General features: G+C 35.4%; 1 protein-coding gene across 1 annotated transcript; it reads right to left on the bottom strand.

Annotated features, from left to right (window-relative positions):
- Nucleotides 1–12,737: 12,737 nt before the first annotated feature.
- LOC127128915 (transcription factor PIF3) lies at nt 12,738–15,021 on the bottom strand. Its single transcript, XM_051058272.1, has 7 exons — nt 14,746–15,021; nt 14,047–14,635; nt 13,847–13,951; nt 13,690–13,755; nt 13,542–13,607; nt 13,107–13,445; nt 12,738–13,008 (listed from the first exon to the last, which is right to left on the bottom strand). The coding sequence occupies exons 1-7, from the start codon at nt 14,823–14,825 to the stop codon at nt 12,931–12,933; spliced, it is 1,323 nt and encodes a 440-aa protein (XP_050914229.1). The 5' UTR covers nt 14,826–15,021; the 3' UTR covers nt 12,738–12,930.
- Nucleotides 15,022–19,924: the final 4,903 nt, after the last annotated feature.

Genomic DNA, 19,924 nt, shown 5'->3' with positions numbered 1-19,924 from the left:
TGAAGGATATCCCAGCTGATGTTAGAACATCTTGTGAAGGGGTCTTCTGTTCTGGTTAGAAGAGAGATTGACACAGAGTGTGAATGTGTTCAGCTAAGAGGGTTGAACAGAGGGTGTGCTCTTGAAGACATGAAGATGCGTCTTATGTTTTCCATTCATCAAGTGTTCTGGATTCTCTTTGAATCAGGAAGTATGTGAAGGTCCAACTTTGGGATGTTGGATATGCCCATGTGTGATCTCCAAGCTTCAAGAGGAGAATGGGTTGTTCATGACAAGGGGAGTTCTGTCTGTGTGCTGCAAGAAATCATCAAGCTTGTGGTCTACGTATTCTCAGATAACTAGACATGGCACCTTGTCAGTTATCAGGATGCTGTGATGTATGTCAAGGCTGAGTGAGCAGAAGAATGTCTGACCGGATGTCATGACATTGCCCTGGACAATGCTATAAATTCCTTCTGAGTCTTAAAGTCATTAGGAATTATAAGGGTGTTGTGTAAAATTCTGATAAATCAGAATAAGCCTGATGGTTATAGCTGTGTAGTTCAGGGGGAGTAACCATCTGCTGAAGTGTGGGAATTTGACTGTAGCAGTGCCAGATGTCAAGTCTCTACTGGAGGTATGACAGGAACCTTGGGAAATGTTGAATACTGGCAGAATGCAGGAAAAAGCCGCGTGGAATGTTAAGACATCGCGTGCAACGTGTCTGATTGCATATATGGAATAGTCTCCATGCACTGGAACGGCTGTTTTGGAAAAGAAACAGTCAAGAGCTATAAAAGGTATTCAAAGAGAATCTGAGATTTTGTTAGTGATTCTCTGACTATTTCTCAGCAAAAATAAATGCATCTTGACCAAGCATTTATTTCTACCGGAAATTCCGAAGCACGGGCTGGACTATTTAAAGGATGCAATAGCCATCTTCCTCTCACAAGAAAAATACTCCATTCTCAGAATCATGGGGTATGTTAAGGTTTGGGCAAGCTGCGCCTGGATCTGGTTTTGTGAAGGGTGCCTTTACAAATGTTTAGCTAAAAAGGGGGAGAGAAATATAGTCCTGGGGTTGAGAATGTACCAGAAGCAAGCCAACTGTGGATGTGGCAGCAAACAGAAGTTGGCATCAGGCACAAAATCCACCAACTGGGTTTACCACTTGTGTCTTGTGATCTGAGTTAAGAAGACAGTTGTGCCTTGTGATCTGAGTTACATTGTCTATGTACTCAGCATTACATATTCTTCTGGAAGCTCTCCTGTTGAGGGGAAGGGTTCTGGTACAACTGAGTCTTGTACCTCTACTTTCTCATGTACACCAACTTTGGTGTTTGTGATGGTGGAGCCAATGACAGAGATGAAGAGCATTCCCAAATTGGGATGTGTTGTCCAGTGTATTGTTTATTTGTTTTAGCTAAAATTTGCCAAAGGGGGAGATTGTTAATTCCTTAGGATTGGCATTAATTTTAGAAAACAAATAATGTAATCATCTCTGTTGTTTTAATATGTTGGGTTGAAGAAATTCAAAATCTGGACCAACATGTCATGTACGATGTCACGACATCAGGTCTGTGACATCGCACATGTGTAGAAAACTGAATTAATTAATTCAGTATATATTCTGGGATCAGCAAGGATATCTGGTGAATATCCTAACTCCCATGTGGAGGTCTTGAAGACTCAATCAGAAGATATATAGGCTCAAAATATGGAGATATATATGGAGAGATTCTAGGATTGAAGACCTTGTTTGTAGCAGAATTTTTCTGCTGAAGTTGTAACAGCAAAGAACAAGTCTGCTGCGATTTCTGAAGGCCCAAATCCAGTTGGGTGATTAGGTTATAAATAGCTGATTGTAACCTAGTAGTTGTAAGCCTCTTAGAATGAATTTTTAGAGGTGTGTGTAAGGTAAACCTCCCAATCTGTGGGAAGGTTACCATGTGTATCTCAGTGGTAAATCCTGAGAGTGTTTGTAACTCAAAGCCTGTAGGCAAGAGTGATTTTGTTCTTGAATGAAGTTGTGAAGCAAGTTCAAGGTGTGTTAACATTACATTGTATTTGTAGTGATAGGAATGGAAACTGGAGGTTTCTATCTAGGAGTTCCTAGGTATAGATTGCATTGGGTAGGGATTAAGTGAAGAGTTGTAAACGGGTGAGTTTAACTCTGAATTAATACTGCTAATAGTGGATCTTCTTCCTGGCTTGGTAGCCCCCAGATGTAGGTCATGTTGGACTGAACTGGGTTAACAATTTCCTGTGTTTGTTTTCCTTCTACATGTGTTTTTATTACTGTCATAACTCAGCAGGTATTCCAGTCAGCTTATCAAGATGATAACAGACCTGGTATATAGCCTTCTGTTTGAATGTCAATCAGAATGTTGTAACATTCATCAGTGACAGTGTATACTGAATGATAAGCAGGTTAATTTCAGTTCAGTATTTATTTAAGTCTGTTCTTTTCAAGGATAACAGACCTGGCTGAAGGATCATTGTGAAACTGTCAAACTGGATGTTTTGACAGTTGATACTGAAGGTTGATACTGAAGTAGAGACTAGTTGGTCTTTTACAGTACTGCAAACTTAGCACAGCACGTTTCCAGGAACATAACAGAATCAGCATATGTTCTGGATGTCGAACTGAATGTTATGACATTCATTCCCAACATCAGGAGCTAAAGTGTAGGATGATTGGTTTTTCTGGGTCAGTATTTTTCTCAGATAGGGATTCAACAGCTTAGAGAAAAACCAGGAATCCAACTACTAACCTACAATTAATGAACCTAACAAATAGCCTAGTTGTTAGCAATCTAATAAGTGGAAATTAGATTAACGTGTTCAACCTTTAATTCAGGAAATACAAGTAAAAGACAAACACACTGGAACAATGTAACAGATGATGTCCAAAATCAACAGTAAGACATCATGCTAATAACTGTGGAAGAAAACAATAGAAGTGAGTGTTAGGATTGATTTCTGTTGAGTCCTTCTTCCTGATGCACAGAACCAGGTGTTCATACATTCTAGGGTGACATAGAATGAGATGTCGTGACATCTGTGAACGTGTGCATATTAGTACAGTGATTAATAACTATCTTGTTGTATTAGTTACAATGTTAGATCAGATGTCATGACTTGGAGTAGAACATCTGAATTCTGACTACACCAGAATTTCAAAAAGCAATAATGGTGAAGTTATGGATACTCAGAAAGGCAAAAATATAAAGAAATAGCAGGTCAACACGAGCACCCGTGTGCCACAACACTGCCCGTGTTGTTGATCAGGCAGAGCAACATGGGAGAAGAAAAACAGAGATCAACACGGGAACCCGTGTGTCACCACACGGCCGTGTTGATTAAAACAGTGCATTAACACGGGCACCCGTGTGGAGGAACACGGCCCGTGTTGTTGCCTCTGCAGCTTGCGCTGAAAATAATTATAAGGGAGAGCAACACGGGCACCCGTGTGGTGACACACGGCCGTGTTGATTGGGCGCAACTTGGAAACCCTAACTTTTGCTTTGTGAACCGATTCTGCTCATTAAGGGTAGTTTGGACCTTTTGCTTTGGAGAGATTCATCTGAAGCTATAAGAAGGCTTGGAAGAGAAAGAAGAAGGCACTTTTTGATGGACGAAAGAAAACATTGCATTGGAGAAGATAGCGAATACGAAGGATTTGAAGACGGCGAGATTCAAGGGCATCAACCATTGAAGATCAAACTCTCCTAATTCTTTGTAATGGCTAATCTTTACATTATGAGTTCTTTAAGTACTATGAGAGGCTAAACCCCCTGATGCTAGGGGGGTGGTCCTGATGTTATCGCATGTTATGAATTTGAACAAATGATTTCTTGATTACTATGTTACGTATTTCAATTCAATTGTGTGATGTTATTAAGCTTTTGTATCGGACAAATACAAATTGATCTATGACTTTCAATAACAGGATTGTGATTGTTAGGGTTTTCACACAATTGGGTTTATGAATGCATCATCTAGGACTAGTAACTTTCGTAAATCACCGTAAACCTTGATATTTTGTACGATTAAAACCAATGATTAATTGAATGGACATTTGAGTAAGAATTGGTAGTTTAATAGTTTCTTCCTTAAGGACTTAAGTAAGAACATTCTGAGGTTAGGTGATTGAATGTTTCATATGTATTAAGGAAATCTTGACTGAATTCATAACCGGTTAACTCAACCACTCACCCTAGCATCTTTTATCTTAATCAATTATTTTTACTCTTTGTGTGTTTACTATTATAAATTCCAAAACAACCAAACCATTATCTTTTTGTTCTGATAGAATCAAATTAAAATAATTATTTCCTACGCAATCCTTGAGATCGATACTTGGAAATAAAACTCCTTATTACTACATCGGTAAAAATAGTACACTCGCTATTTTTCCGATCAGAGGTGTTTTGAAAAAATGACAAGTGTGCTTAGCATGTGGTCATGTGCACGTGAACAGTACCATGCAAGGGTACAAATTCACTTAAAATTATCCCATAATCAACATTTGAATGGTATTTTGCTTGTGTGATCAACCAATTTTGAATTATCAAATTTCCCTCCAAAATGCACATGTATGAGCAAATGGTCATATGAGTTTCTTCCATGCATGGCAAGGTACATTTTGGAATCTCTTGGTCATGATAAGTATTTTTCAAAAAGAAGGGACCAAATTGGAGTTTTGTAGCAAAAGTTATGTCACTTTGAACTTCCATGCATACTTTGTGATCATTTGGCCATAATTTCTCAACCAATCATCATATGAACATGATCTAGGACTTTTTGAAAAGGGGAGAGAAATATCTTCAACTTTCATGTTCACCAAAAATCCATTTGAAGCTTCTTTGATGTTGAAAAGTCAAATTGAATGTGGACCAAAAACTTGCCATTTTTGGAAACTTGAAATTACAGGTCATTTTCCATTTTTGGAAACTTTTGCCATGACTTCAAAATCTTCAAGATAGATGTTTAGAATGACAAATGAACTTCTTTTGAACATGACTGAGGTGTTTAATTTCATCTCCCCATCCTCAAAGTCCTCAGTTGACTGCACAGTTGACTTTTGTGGTCCTCAAATGACCTTGAAATGCCTTGATCAGCTTGAACCTCCACCACTTGATAAAATTGCTCAGAAATGAAACCCTAGCTCATATAAGCCAATATAATGATCATGTGATCCTCTTCATCAGCAAATACCTTATTTCTTTGAGCAACCCTAATTGGAAGAATGGCACTGATTAGGGTTGACCAGAGGTCAAAACCCTAATCCAAAGGAACTTGAGAATGAACAATGAAATCCTTGAAGATGACATAACCATGATGATGGTAATATATCCTTGCAAATAAGATAATACTCAAGACCTTTGAAGGATCAGGAAACCCTACTTGAAGTGCAAACCCTCAGATGGTTGACAATCAATTCATATAAACCCTCAGGCTTGAATCATGCAACTTCTCATCTTCTGAAAAGACTTTGGAGGATGACTTTTCTTGTTTTCATATGATATGCAAAATGCAATGCCTAATGTCCTAAAATGAAATGCAATGTGTCAAAATAGTCCCAAGAAGAGGAGGGCAAATTTTGAGGTGTTACATTGAGGAATCAATTCATGTTAGATTTGATGATAAGCTTGAACCTGAAAAGTCAAAGCTAGCTGAGAAGTTTGCAGATCTGGAGATCACCTATTCAGATTCTGAAGGCAAAACTTCATAAGCAAAAGATGCTGAGGCAAAAGACTCTGAAACTATTCAACCAAAAGTTGTTGAAGTTCAGACTCCTCTAAAGAAGCACAGACAAATACCCTCGCACTCTAAAGAATTGATTCTGGGAGATACATATGGACCAGTCAGAACCAGATCCTCATTCAAATCTTTTGAAGAGGCGCTTTTAGGTTTGGTGTCCCTTATAGAACCTACATATGTTGATGAAGCGCTTCTGGACACCAAGTGGATTTTAGAAATTCAAGTAGAACTGAACCAATTCTCCAAAAATGATGTGTGTACTCTTGTGTACTCTTATGCCTAAACCCAAATGTCATTGAGACAAAGCGGGTCTTCAGAAACAAGTTGAACGAACAATGAGAGGTAGTAAGAAACAAGGCCAGACTGGTTTCACAAGGCTATAGTTAGCAAAAGGGGATTGACAATACTAAGACCTTTACACCAATTGCCAAGTTAGAGTATATTCATCTCTTAATTTGTTTTGTGATTAATCATAACATCATCTTGTATCAAATGAATGTTAAGAGTGCATTTCTGAATGTTTAAATAACTGAGTACACCAACCTCCTGGTTTTAAAAATTATAAAAACCCAGATTTTATTTTCGAACTTAAGAAATCATTGTATGGTATGAATCAAGCTCCTAGAGAATGGTATGAAAGACTAAGCAATTTTCTTTTAGAAAATAATTTCACCAGAGGGAAGGTTGATACAACTTTTTTTTTGTAAAACATTAAAAAATAATATCCTTATTGTTCAAATCTATGTGGTTGATATCATATTTAGTTCTGCTAATGCTACTTTGTGCAAGGAATTTGCTAAGTCTATGCATGCAGAACTTGAGATGAGTCTGATGGGAGAACTCAAGTTCTTTCTGGTAATTTAAATTAATCAAAGTCTAGAAGGGACATACATTCATCAGAGTAAATATACTAAAGAAATTATGAAGAAGTTCGACATGTCAGGATGCAAGATAACAAAGACTCGTATGCATCCTATATGTATCCTTGAGAAGGATGAGGTAAGCGCAAGTGTAGAGCAAAAGGTATACATATGTATGATTGGTTCTCTCTTATACTTAAATGCTTCTAAACCTGACATTTTGTTTAGTGTTTGTTTATGTGCTCGCTTCCAATCAGATCCTAGAGAATTCCATTTAACAAAAGAGTACTTATGCTATTTGTTTATCTAAGAAGCCCATTTTACATTCTAGAGCTAAACATATTGAGATTAAAGATCATTTTATGCGTGACTATGTTTATAAGGGAATTTTAAACTTAAAATTTATTGATACATACCATCAATGAGCTGATATCTTTACAAAACCCTTGTTGAATATAGATTTGTTTTCATTCTGAAGAATTTAAACATGGATTTATGTCCAGAATGAAAAAGATTATTATCTCAGAATGGTTTAATGAGAGTCTGATATATTTTGACTATGAATATTTGAGTCTTCTGAAGTGATAAGGTTTCATAAGTTCAAAAGTATCAAGTTAGAACTTGTTTGGTTAAAAATTCTATCTTTTGGATACTAAACAGTTTCTGCATTAAGTAGTTGTCAATCAGTCTTGGTCAGTGGAACAGTTTTAAAGACAGTTGTCTTAGAAAACCAAAATGCTTCTGAAAGGCTGAGTGACACATTGGGTGAATAAATTTCTTGGGATTAGGCAAAACCTTCACGCTTTACCCCTTGTCATATTTGTGCATTGTTCAAGATTTTATTCATGATTGCAAAAAACCCTTATATAAATCCAATTCACTCACTTCACACAATTGTGCTAAATTCACTTCCTCTCTTTCAAACTAAAAACTCTTTGCAACCCAAACCTTGTTCCTCATTAACAATGACATAATCCCGAGAACAAGCTCAACAACAACAATAATCTGCTCAACAAGAACACCAACAACCTCAACAACAAGAGCATATAAGAGAAGGAATTCAAGAAGTTACACTTTCTACCCTAGTTGATCAGTTAAAAGTTGTCTATGGGTTAATGGTGGATGTTGAAAACCTCAAGGAAAATGGGTATGATTTAACTGAAGGTATTAGAACTCAAGGCTGAGAAGACTACTTTGAACGTTTAAAAGGACCTATTTACACTGAGTTAGTGGAGCAATTCTAGATATTTGCTTCAGCTACGAATCTTCAAGTAATATACTCAATGTTAGGGCACAAGATCACCATTTATGAGAAGTCCATTGCTAAACTTCTCAGTCATGATGGTTCTAGGAAACGTTGCTTTGAGATGCTAGCTAAGAAGGATAGAATTGAGGAAATTTCTAGAATAATATTTCTGGATGGAAAGTCCTCCTCCAACATTAAGAAACCGCATCATCATCTTAGGGTTTGGTTCAAGAAAATTCTGGGTTGCATTCATCATAGACCTTCATTAAACTCAACTGATTACATCAACACATATCAAAAGTACATGTTGTACTATCTGTCTACTGGAGCTAAGATGAACCTACCTTTTATCCTCTTCAAGCATCTCAGGGAGATGGTTAAGGAAACAAGAAATGGACCCCTTAAGCTCAGAAAGTGGATACCTCTAGGAAGTATAATTTTTTACATTTTGTTTGAAATCAAGCTTGTGCAAACGCTAATGGGAGTAGGGATGAAAAAGGAAATGGAATTTGAAATTGGGAAGAATTTCAATGGACGAAATTTGAAGAACATGTCTTTGATCACAATAGTTGTTGATCCTTTAGAGTTTTTGGACAAGACGACCGTTTGTACTAGAAGAATTCATGTGGATGACTATCCTCTCTTCTCCAAGGAAGATCCTATAGAGTTTCCGGAGTCTTATATACCTGATTGCTTGACAACAAGTATAAATTAAATTTCATTTTCTCATGAGGAACTTTCAGATCATCCTATTGATGTGTACTCTCTTAAGAGAAAGAGGAAACATAATTCTTCTGGTGATGGACCTTCTGGAACGGCCAGACCCCGCCACCAAAGTTGTAAGGACTCAGATGGATAAACAAGATGAGATGTTCAAGGAAAAAGCTTAAATGAACAACAAGATTGAAGGGATGCTTCATGCTACCTTATCCAGACTACCACCCCCTTCTTAAACCTTCTTTTTTAAAACTTGTTGCTTTCCTAGTTTTTATGTTTAAGTGTTTTATCATTTATGATTCTGTACCTTATGCATTTTTTAATGAAATGAAGTTCCATTTTGTTTTTACTTTGTCTATTTTCTTTCTTTTTGATTGATGACAAATGGGGAGAAAAGTGATGTGATTTTGATATACCTATTTCCTTTCTGACACCCAACATTTGTCTTTAATATTCTTATTTTTGACTTTGATTAACTAATCTGGAAAATTTAAATAGGCTTATCATGTTTCAAGTTAACCAAGTTTTTTAGGAGTTAATACTTTTTCAGAAGACATTAACCAAGGTAATCTGAGTTTGAGTTAACCAGGCGTATATAAGTTCTGACAAATCAAGCTCTAATACAAGGTTGATAACCAGACTTTCTGATACTTAAAGCAAAGTCAAGTCTGAATACTTCTGTAACCAGACTTCTACATTCTGGAAAGTTATTTCTTTCATGCTGATTGAGATATTTTATATGTTAAGATTATTTAAGTCTTAAATTCAGGGGAAACTTGCAAACCTAACTCTGAAATTCTAAGCTAAAAAATAATTTTAATAGTATAAAGTTTATGGGAAGCTAACAATCCTCACTCTAATGTTTTTATATGATTAAACCAAGTAAAAATTGTTCATCAAAATTTATGAGTTTGTCATCATTAAAAAGGGGGAGATTGTAAGAACAATATTTGGTTCTGCATCTAGCCTTATATTTTGATGATAACAATTCATATACTCTTAGAGAATAATTTTATACCCTAATCAATTTGTTTAGTGTGCAGATACTAGACTCAAGTTCTAACTCTGAATGAATGACATGTGATGTCATCAGCTTCTGAACCTAGTGCACTCTAACTCTGAGATACATGGTTTACAAAATATTCAAGCTCTGGATTTTGTACTTCAACACTTTTGACTTTACGCTCATCCAAAGATTTGCAACTATGATGCTTCTGACGTTGATATTCTCGGAAGCCTTGCTATCTCAACACTATGAACTGTGTCACCAGACTCTGAAGACCAGGTTCTAATGAACTGTGTCAAGACTCTAAAGACCAAGGTTATGAAGTTTCTTTTAACCAGATTCTTAATCTTCTCTTATGCATGCTTCATCACCTATCTATCAGAAGCCCATGAATATTGAAGATAAGATCAAAAAGTTTTACGTCAGTAAAATAGTACACAATACAAGATCAAATATCCTTCCATTCACTGATCTTGTGGACTAAGGATTGTACTATTGTACCATTTTGTCTCCCATTTTCACAAGCCGTTATGCAAGGATAAAACTACATTTTAGTGTTCCAACTCTACCATCCAATGTATCTTTTCATTTCCTATATAAAGGAGATTTGGAAGAATGAACAATGCCGCTACTACACACTATGCTATACAATTCATCATCTACATGAACAATGCACTTGTGAAATATTTTGAGAGAAAAGAAAACACACACTTGAACTTTTGTTCATAGTCTTCATAGAATATATTTTGCGTGAAAAACTTGTATTCGTTTGTGTATTCTGCTTTTTGAAAAGCACTTTGTAAACACACCTTTGTATTTCAATCTGTTTGATTGTGTTTTCCTTGATTGACTAGGGTTTAGTCGGAATACAAAATTTATTTATCAAATTTACAACAAAATCAATATAAATTTATATCTTGTAAATAGTTCATTATATTTAAGAACTAATAATTGACAACAAAAATAAGATAGAAGGAATCACTTTTTAGTTACCAAATTCCTTATTATTGCTGCAAATGACACTATAACAAGGACTAGGCGCAGCTGATGATGCTAAAGGGTTTAAAAGAAGAAGATTGAGGAAATGACATCTACAAATGAAGCAGAGGTGTGAAAGCTCAGAGTGTAAAAGATGATAAACCGATAACAAGAACAAGGACACCCCCAGGACAAAGGTGTAATAGTCACTACTGAAAGCAAAGAAATCTATCGCTGGTAAATCTCCGTTATTGACAAGTTTGGTATGTCGAATTCAAAGCCTATTGTGACTCCTATAAACTTTCAATTCAAGTTAAGTACATATCAGTGCCCCATTATTGAGGTCGAAAGAGCTTATATGAATAACATCCCAAATGCTAACATAGTAGGTTCTTTGATGTATGTTATTGTCTGTACTAGACCCGACATGGCATATGCAATAAGTCTTGTAAGCAGGTACATGGCGAATCCTGGAAAGGCTCACTGACAAGCATTGAAGTGGATTCTAAGGTACATAAATGGGTCTCTGAACAGAGTCCTGATTTATGGTGGAGCATGTGGTGAAAATAGTAAAGCGGAAATCGAAGGGTATGTCGACTTTGATTATGCAGGTTGTATGGATTCCAGAAAATATATTTCTGGATATGTGTTCACTATGTTTGACACAACAATCAGTTGGAAAGCAACACTTCAAAAGGTTGTTGCCTTATCAACCACTGAAGCGGAATATATCGCTCTCACTAAAGTTGTGAAAGAAGCATTGTGGCTTGAAGGTTTTGCTAAGGAACTAAAACTTCAAAGTCGAGTTGTCACTCTTAAATGTGATAGTCAAAGTGCTATACACCTACCGAAGAATTCAACCTATCATGAACGAACCAAGCACATCGATGTGAGACTGTATTTCACCAGAGGGGTAATCGACACTACTAAAAAATTTGCTTTTAGTGATTAAAAAATTTCGGCCACTCTAGCCATCAAACTTTGACATCATGTTAATAAAAAATTTAAAGTCTCTAAATCGATCACCAAATAAAATTAGCCACCGAATTAGTGAATGAAATTTGTGACCATAATATTCGGTCACAAAATATATTTTTATACAAATTCATTTATTAAAAAAGTTCAATGACCGAAATTTCAGTTATTAATAATTTTGGTGGTTTTCTTTTTTAAGTTACTATTTCCCTCCTAATTTTTTCTCATTTTTAAATACTTTATGTTCATCCTAATTTTTAGGTTTTAGTCAAAGTTTCACTTTTTTGTTTTTATAACATATAAATCATATATTTATATAAAAAATTGATAAACAGAAATTTATTAATTTAATAAAAAAATGTAATTTAAATGACATCATAATAATTTAAATATATTCTAATAATATATACCAATTTAAATATGAAATTAACCATTTTTATGATGTGCCCTAGGGGTAACACGGCTACTCTACAACCCAAGGGTCAATACTTAGTATGAGGCAATTGTTTTTATTTCCATAGGTAAATGAGTTGCACCAAACTGACTTACTAATTATTTGTGTCATTTATTTTTTTATTTTTTTATCGTTCTATTAAAATCATATTATCTCACTCATTGTTTCAACATTGTGTGTGGCATCTTGTTATCTACCGAACAAAAATTTACATGAGATTAATAGAGTATCATAAAAAACTGTTGAAATCTCAAAAGAGAGCATACAAGTTTTCAATTGTGAGATATTAGATTGAACTCTAGTATGGTGACCAGGTAGCTTCTTGGTTCGACAATTTGACATGACATCTTGTTTTCTTATTGTTTTTTCTTTTCTATCCCTTGGGATTTCTTACCAATCAAAAAATCAATAATACTTTGTAATTTCGACATCATTTTCACGATCAATGATGGAGTTAAAATTGACCTAGAGAAGAAATACAATAGTCTGCTTCAACCAGTATTGAGGAAATCATTGCTGCAAATGACACTACAACAAGGCGCAGCTGATCATGCTAAAGGGTTCAAAAGAAGAAAATTGAGGAAATGACATCTACAAATGAAGCAGAGGTGTGAAAGCTCAGAATGTAAAAGATGATAAACCGATAACGAGAACAAGGACACCCCCAGGACAAAGGTGTAATAGTCACTACTGAAAGCAAAGAAATCTATCGCTGGTAAATCTCCGTTAACATCACTTGCATGCACTGGGATATGATTATCCATTTTGTAATATAGTGACTAGTAAGTTCTGTAAAAAAACCAGATTACAAATATAATGAATGTACAAATAAATGTCTATCCAAAACTCAATGAATTTTAAGTATCCTCTTATACTCTAGTCTAGAGACATGAGATCAAGAGAATTCAGACTTATTTCTCAATGTATTTGCATGCACTGATGCTTACTCTTACTCATTACATTTTTCAATCACGGGCTTGTCTTCATTATCGAGAGTAAAAGCTTCTTTGTCATTTGTTGCTTCACACTAGCATAATAAAAGTGAACACAAACATCAACAGGCTTATCACAACCGAACACAGAACATATCTACAAAAGCATAAAATCTCAAAGTAGCAAACTGACCTGGATAGACCTTGGGTTTGCTGAGTTACATTCATCGATGTTTTGCATAACTTGTTGTGAGTTCACATTTGGCATTGGAAAAGAAAACATTGGAGCGCACGGCATTGGCATGTGGAGTCCATGGCAAGGAAGTCCGAACATTTGAGGATTTGGCCTTGCCGCCGCCATCCCATGTAAAGCAGAAAGTCCAGATGCATGTGCAACTGGTAGATGAGTTCCTTGAAATTGAGGCACCCCTAACCCCATTTGCATCGCTGAAAAGGGAGACATATGCATCTGCTGCATTCCCGCAGGTAACATCATCGGCATGTATAAACCACCTCCTCTCATTGACATTATCTGCATAAAAAGATAAGAAACAAGGATGTATATAATGTGGAAATATCAAAATTCAAAGGATTGAAAGGAAGATGTAAAAGAGAAGAGAAAGAATACTTCCAGTTGGAGTTGAAGGGTTTTAAGATACTCAATTGCCTCATCCAGCATGGAAGCTTTATCCACCTAAGACATATTAAGCACAAAAACAAAATAATATATTTAAGATATTTAGTTCTAAAAATTTATCAGAAAAAAAAATGCCAACCTTATTGCAATTCGGTATGAGTTCTTGCAATGTCCGCATCTTCTCATTGATCGTGTCTCTTTGTTTCTGCACGAATGAATACCAGAAGTTTATAATCACATAAATCAGAAACACTATTGCTAACAATACTCTTGAGATGGAAAATTTGTGGTCTCACCCTTTCAGATAGATTGTGTACTTCAGCCGAACGGTTTCTCTTCGAGCCAAAACCTCCTCGTCCATGAGCTTTCTTTTTAATACCGACCGATTCATCCTCAACGTCCTACAGGTTAACAAAAAATTGCTTATAGTAAAACACAGTTATATAAATCATAAGATAGTTTAAGAAATAGGACAGTGAAATTCTAAGATTTTTACTTCACTGTGGCTGTGCCAATCGAAATCATCAGAGTATATATTTTTTCCCTTCAAATTTTGATTGGGGTCATCTGAGCCTCTATATGCGCCATTGTCCGAGCAAACAGAAGAAGAGACTTCTACTGGTTTGGTACATTTTTCGACATCTTCTTGACCATTTCTACCAAGAACTTGATTCGAAGTTCGATCAACCTTGAAGACATCTCCTTTGCAAACAGGCGTAGAAACATCCGCGTCCTGCTCTGGAGATTTCGGCTTCAAATATTTCAAATCAGGCCTATTGTTCTTTATTCCCACACTTTGTGATCTTGAAGAAGACAAACTAATTTTCTGAAGATTAGCCTTCACAATAGCAACAGGTTTTGCAAAATGGGTGAAATTCACTATGGTTGAGGAAGATGGAATGTCATTTTCAAGCGATGGTTGACATTGATGCAACAGCGATGGCATCATTATCAAATCATCATGATGACCCTTAAGAGTATGAGACGGTAAAGTCTTACAAGTTGGACTCTTTTCACCTCTAGATTGAACCTGCACTGAAATCTGGTCATTTTCCGAAACCAGCTCAAGCAAATCGTTTTTGTGTCTGCATTGAATCAGTCAAAAACAGTGTTATTAAAACTATTAAAAAGAATCAAATACATTTACACATAGACAAAGTTTCAAACATGTAATGGGTGTTATTGAACAACTTACACAGAAGATTGATCTTTGTTTATCTCTTTATGATCGACTTTTTGTTTAGACATACCGTAAAATTCATGCAGATGCATCATGAATAGTATGGAAAACAACCTTGTGAAACACAGAAACTTAAGAAAGTGTTATTGCTTCCAACATAAATACTATGTTGACAGTGAATGAATGCCTCAAACAAGTTTTGTAGACACGACACAAGCCCCACTAGTAGTACACTAGGAGACAAAGCAATCCCTATTTATGAACTAATAATTCACAACAAAAATAAGATTGAACGAATCTCTTTTTAGTTACCAAATTCCTTATTACAAAACTACTTTACTACAAAAAATAAATAAAGCTAGTAATCACGCTAAGACTTATTAAAAACTTCAGGTTTTATTCTTTCAGACACTAAAATAAAAATATTTTTTGATAAAAAGCCCATGGAGAAAAAGATAGAGAAAAACAATACAAAATTGATTGACATCTTAATCAATTGATTAACAATAGTGAATAGAAAAAACTCTCTTTTATAAATAGGAGTTTATATAAATATATAGAATAACTAACTGTTTAATATGTCAAACGTGCCACAAGTTGGAATCATGTTTTATATACTACAATTCTATGAAATTAAGTTTTCATATTCTATATTTCGGAATCGCACTATATTATCTTATCTTGTTCCAAAGATGCATTTTCTAAAATTTCTCATGAACCAATTTTAAAACAAAACTTTAAAACATAACATGTTTTTTTGTATTTACAAAAACACAAATGTTATTCTGGAGAAGATAAAAATACATTAAGATAATATATGAACAAATAGCGAATATATAACACTTCATTTATATTGAGACACAATTACATACACTTATTTGTTTAGTAAAACAAGAAATTAAAACGAATCAAAATATATTTAGTCGGTTAAATCTATTTGGTGGTAACTCTTTGGACTTGTTTGCATTTGATTCTTTTTCAATGTTGTTCAATTTCTCGAATTCTTGCATCTTTTCCATCAAATTATTCGACTAAGTCTCGACTTTTGTGGTTGAATGAGTCGTCCACTCAGGTGATGTAAGTGGTATAGAGCATCCTGATTTCAAGTAAACTTGAACAAAATAACTTGATTTGAAAGTCATTAAATACACTTGATACGATCATTTGGATTTTGAGGTGGCGGTGTGCAGTAGAAAAAAGGTTTCCGAAAACTGTAGCGTGTCAGGTTAACACACACTCTATCATACGCACATGTTATTAGGTGACCCATTTCAGGGAAGCACATCCATTTGCCTCCGGTGCAGGACCGCTAAGGCAAGGAACAAGAGACTCATAAACTTTATCGAATTTTTCTTTTTTTCTGTACAATTGTGTGTATGATTATTTATGCGTCTTCAACTCTTGGATAAGTCGATGGCGGACAAGTGTATGACTATCTTTTCCTTTATTGAGTAAAGCCGAAACGGCTCGATAACCGCAATTACCGTCCCCCCCACATTGACGATTCGTTCGATATATTTGTGCATAAATAACGATATCTCGTTGACGAATGAAATCTTTGGCGGAGGCGGCGTCGGAGGTGGTTTGCAAATGCGAGCTCCTTTGACAACATTTTTTTGAGATTTTGGAGTTGGTGAGTCGGGAAAAAATTTGTCAACATGTCTAAAATATGAAGGAGACTGTGTAGTCGAATTGTCATTCGGTGTAAGCTTCATTTTCTTTGGAGCACCTTTTGTTTTTACCGGTTGAGAGTGCAGTTTCATGCCGGTGGTTTTCGGATAGACATTCTTCCTTAATTTTTCTTTGACGTGGAGTTTCATGTTGTCATTGGCTTTCAAAAATCTCTCTTGTATCACTTCCCATTCGGTCAAAATAGAGATATTCGATTTACCGTCATTCATGACACCATCATCATTAATCCCTCTTCCAATGAGTGCAAACCTCGTCCATTTTTATTGGGTCACCAAGTTTCACCTTTTTAGCAATAACACAAGCACATGGGAGACCATATGTTTTCACAATTGTGCATCCACACTTTCGCTATCGGAGCTTATATTATCAGTTTATTTAGCCTCGTGAAAAATATAGTTTAAATCCACCCGATAAATATTACCGACCAACTGAGAATGTAGAGTGTTGTCTTTAAATATGTGTTCCAAAACTATGATGCTCCGACCAAATGATGTTTGTATCTCATTATGATGGTTTTTAATCATGTGGTTCACGGAGTCTTAGTCTCTACACAAATCACCCTTACTATTTCCCAACCAATTTTTAAAAGTAGCATGGGCAGACTCAACTTTGTTAGTTGTTGTATTTCTAAGGTGTCTAACATTATCAGTCCATGCACAAACAACTTTCTCCTTCACCTGGTCAAGAATTGTGCTTTCAACATATTTTGACAAATCTTGATATTTTTCACACACTTTCTTGAAATGCATAACAGAATCGACATATAGCTCTTTTGTGGAAGAATTTATTATACGATTCCATACATCCATTTTTTTCCACAACCACACCCACATTCACCATTTTTCCATCTTTGGACTCTATCTGTTTCATCCCTACCGCGAGTTTAACTCGACTTCTCATTTTCTTTGTTATGTGATACCTACAAAGTAATGCATTAGAAGAAGGAAATACCTTTGCAACTGAATTCATCAAATGCAGTATCGCAGTCGGTAACAATTGCTTTAGGCATCTGACCTTGGTCCTTCAATAGTGTATGACACACCTCTAAGACCCAAGTAAAATTGTCCTCTTTTTCACTCTCAAGAAATGAAAAACCAGCAGAATATGTCTTCTCAGTTGAGGTAACACTAACCATCTCCAATAATGGAAGTCTATACTTGTCGGTCTTGTAGGTTGAATAAAGTATGAGCACTGTAGGAAACGTGTTGAACAACTTTATGGAATCAGGATGAGTCCAAAATATATCTCTAACAGTAACTCTATCCTCGCACGTTCGGTACCCAGACACGTAACTGTTATCATTCAATAGTTTCAAGAGTTGTTGCATCTTAGCTTTATCCCATATAAGCGCCTTGTTAGTTAGGTAACAAATATTATACACTTGCTTAACATTTGATGTATTTTCTGGTCGTTTCCGTTTCAATGTTGCAAGTATATTTTTCGGTTGAACAAGATTCAAGGTCATGTTATGAACATATTCCTTCTCTTCCGGCATGAGCCTATACACACTAGGATGAACGACTAATTTTTCACACAAATCATGGTTATACAAACCACATATCACATTTAATATTCAGTTTTTATTTGCCAACATGTAACCACTCACCTTAAACGGACACTCACATTTTCTAGAACCAATGTCGTCTCTTTTAAAATTCCGGAGAGGAGTTCTATATTTCCCGCTTCTTTCGCATGTCATTGTCACAAAAGTGCATCTTCCATCTGAATCATTATCGGGCCTTCTGATAATAGCACCAAATCCAATTTTATAGGCCTCCATACGAATATATTGAAGCATTTGTTCATGATATTCAAACTCTTGCTTATTTTTAAATTGGTTGCCAATATCTATCGCCTTCACAACAACATCTTGGACATTCAGAGAAATAACTTGTTTTGGGAAAACATCGGGGTGCACCATATCTAATGAAAATAATTAAAACCATAACATTATATTAACGTTATTGCTGAAGACAGACTTGGAAATCAAACACAAACAACTTCTAGAAATGCATCTCCGGAAAAGTTCATACACGTTTCGGAGATATATTTTCGGACACAACGCTACTTTCTTCAGAAAAAAAGGATGATTAATATAAGCAATGCAGAGGAAAATGAAGGATCTTTACCTGAAATTCTATCTTCTTTTTCTCCCTGTGATGTGATGAACCAAAAGAATGAAGATTTGGAGTGACAAAATGGATTAAGAATAAATGATTTTTTGGTGAAGGATTTGGTTGAAAACCAACTATGGCAACAATGGTTGTGTGATCATGCAACTTCTTCTTTTATCAGATATTTCCAGACATGCGTCTCTAGAAATATCTGACATGCAAAGGTGGCAGAAAATTTCAAAATCCCGCCCATAATTCCGAAGATGCATCTCCGGAATTTCTACTGAACTGGTAAATGAATAAGGTATTTCTTAAAATTTCCCGGAGATGCATTTCTGGAATAAAAATAACCCAACTTATAGGGCGCCTCTCAGAATGATCTTTGTTGAATATGTAAGAGGTGCGTTCGGAGATGCATTTCCGAAAACATGAAGCATTTTTGGAAATTTGCATGGTGCTGTAAAAACATATATGGTGTGTTAAAAAATAGTAAAAAAAACAAGCTAAGGATGTACCCAAATAGGCCTTCTATTGATCAAGTATTTTTGGACATCTTCTAATAAAGTTTTTGTTTGAATTCAAGTTGTGACTAATTCATACCACGACGACCGTAATCAATGTCGCAATATCTATACCAACCGAAATCGCAAAAATGATAAAGTGACCGCAACCATTTTTTAAAACCCTACCTAAAAGTTTATAATCACATAAATTAGAAACATTATTGCTAAGCATACACTTAATTGATTCAGCCAAAACCTCATCGTCCATGAGCTATCCTTTTAATACTAATTGATTCAGCCTCAACGTCCTACAGGTTAACGGAAAAAATTGCTTATAGTAGAACAATCATAGGATAATACAAGAAATTAGACAGCTAAATTCTAAGATATTTACTTCACTGTGACTGTCACTCAGAATCCTCAGAGTATATATCTTTTCCCTTCAAATTTTGATTTGGATCATCTGAACATCTATATACGCCATTGTCTAATCAAACAGAGGAAGAGATTTTTGCTGGTTCCATACATTTGTCTTCTTGACCATTTCTACCACTTTCACCAAGAGCTTGATTTGAAGTTCGATCAACCTTGAACACATCTTCTTTGCAAGCAGGTGTACAAACAACGACATCCTGCTTGAGAGATTTCAGCTCCAAATATTTCAAATCAACCTTGGCCGGCTCCACAACTTGATAATAACATATGACTGTTTTTTTTTAAATTCCCCCTTAAATCAACTTTTGTTGATTTGCAAGGATTGCTTCCTATTATAGTTTCATCTTTGTTCTTTACTCCTGCACTTTTTGATCTTGAAGAAGACAAATCAATGCTATAAATATTAGCCTTCACAACAGCAACAGGTTTTGTAAAATGGATGAAATTCAC

The sequence above is a fragment of the Lathyrus oleraceus genome, chromosome 3 (genome assembly GCF_024323335.1).
Source record: "Lathyrus oleraceus cultivar Zhongwan6 chromosome 3, CAAS_Psat_ZW6_1.0, whole genome shotgun sequence".
NCBI classification, from domain to species: Eukaryota; Viridiplantae; Streptophyta; class Magnoliopsida; order Fabales; family Fabaceae; genus Lathyrus; species Lathyrus oleraceus.
This window is presented reverse-complemented; position numbering and strand designations above follow the sequence as displayed.

What these genes read in the sequence shown, in the direction of transcription:
- LOC127128915 (XM_051058272.1), bottom strand. Translation starts at nt 14,825, where the DNA reads ATGATGCATCTGCATGAATTTTACGGTATGTCTAAACAAAAAGTCGAT. An exon ending in AACAAAGATCAATCTTCTGT is followed by an intron (nt 14,636 to 14,745) that starts GTAAGTTGTTCA and finishes GATTCAATGCAG; the next exon opens with ACACAAAAACGATTTGCTTG. An exon ending in TCATACCGAATTGCAATAAG is followed by an intron (nt 13,608 to 13,689) that starts GTTGGCATTTTT and finishes AATATGTCTTAG; the next exon opens with GTGGATAAAGCTTCCATGCT.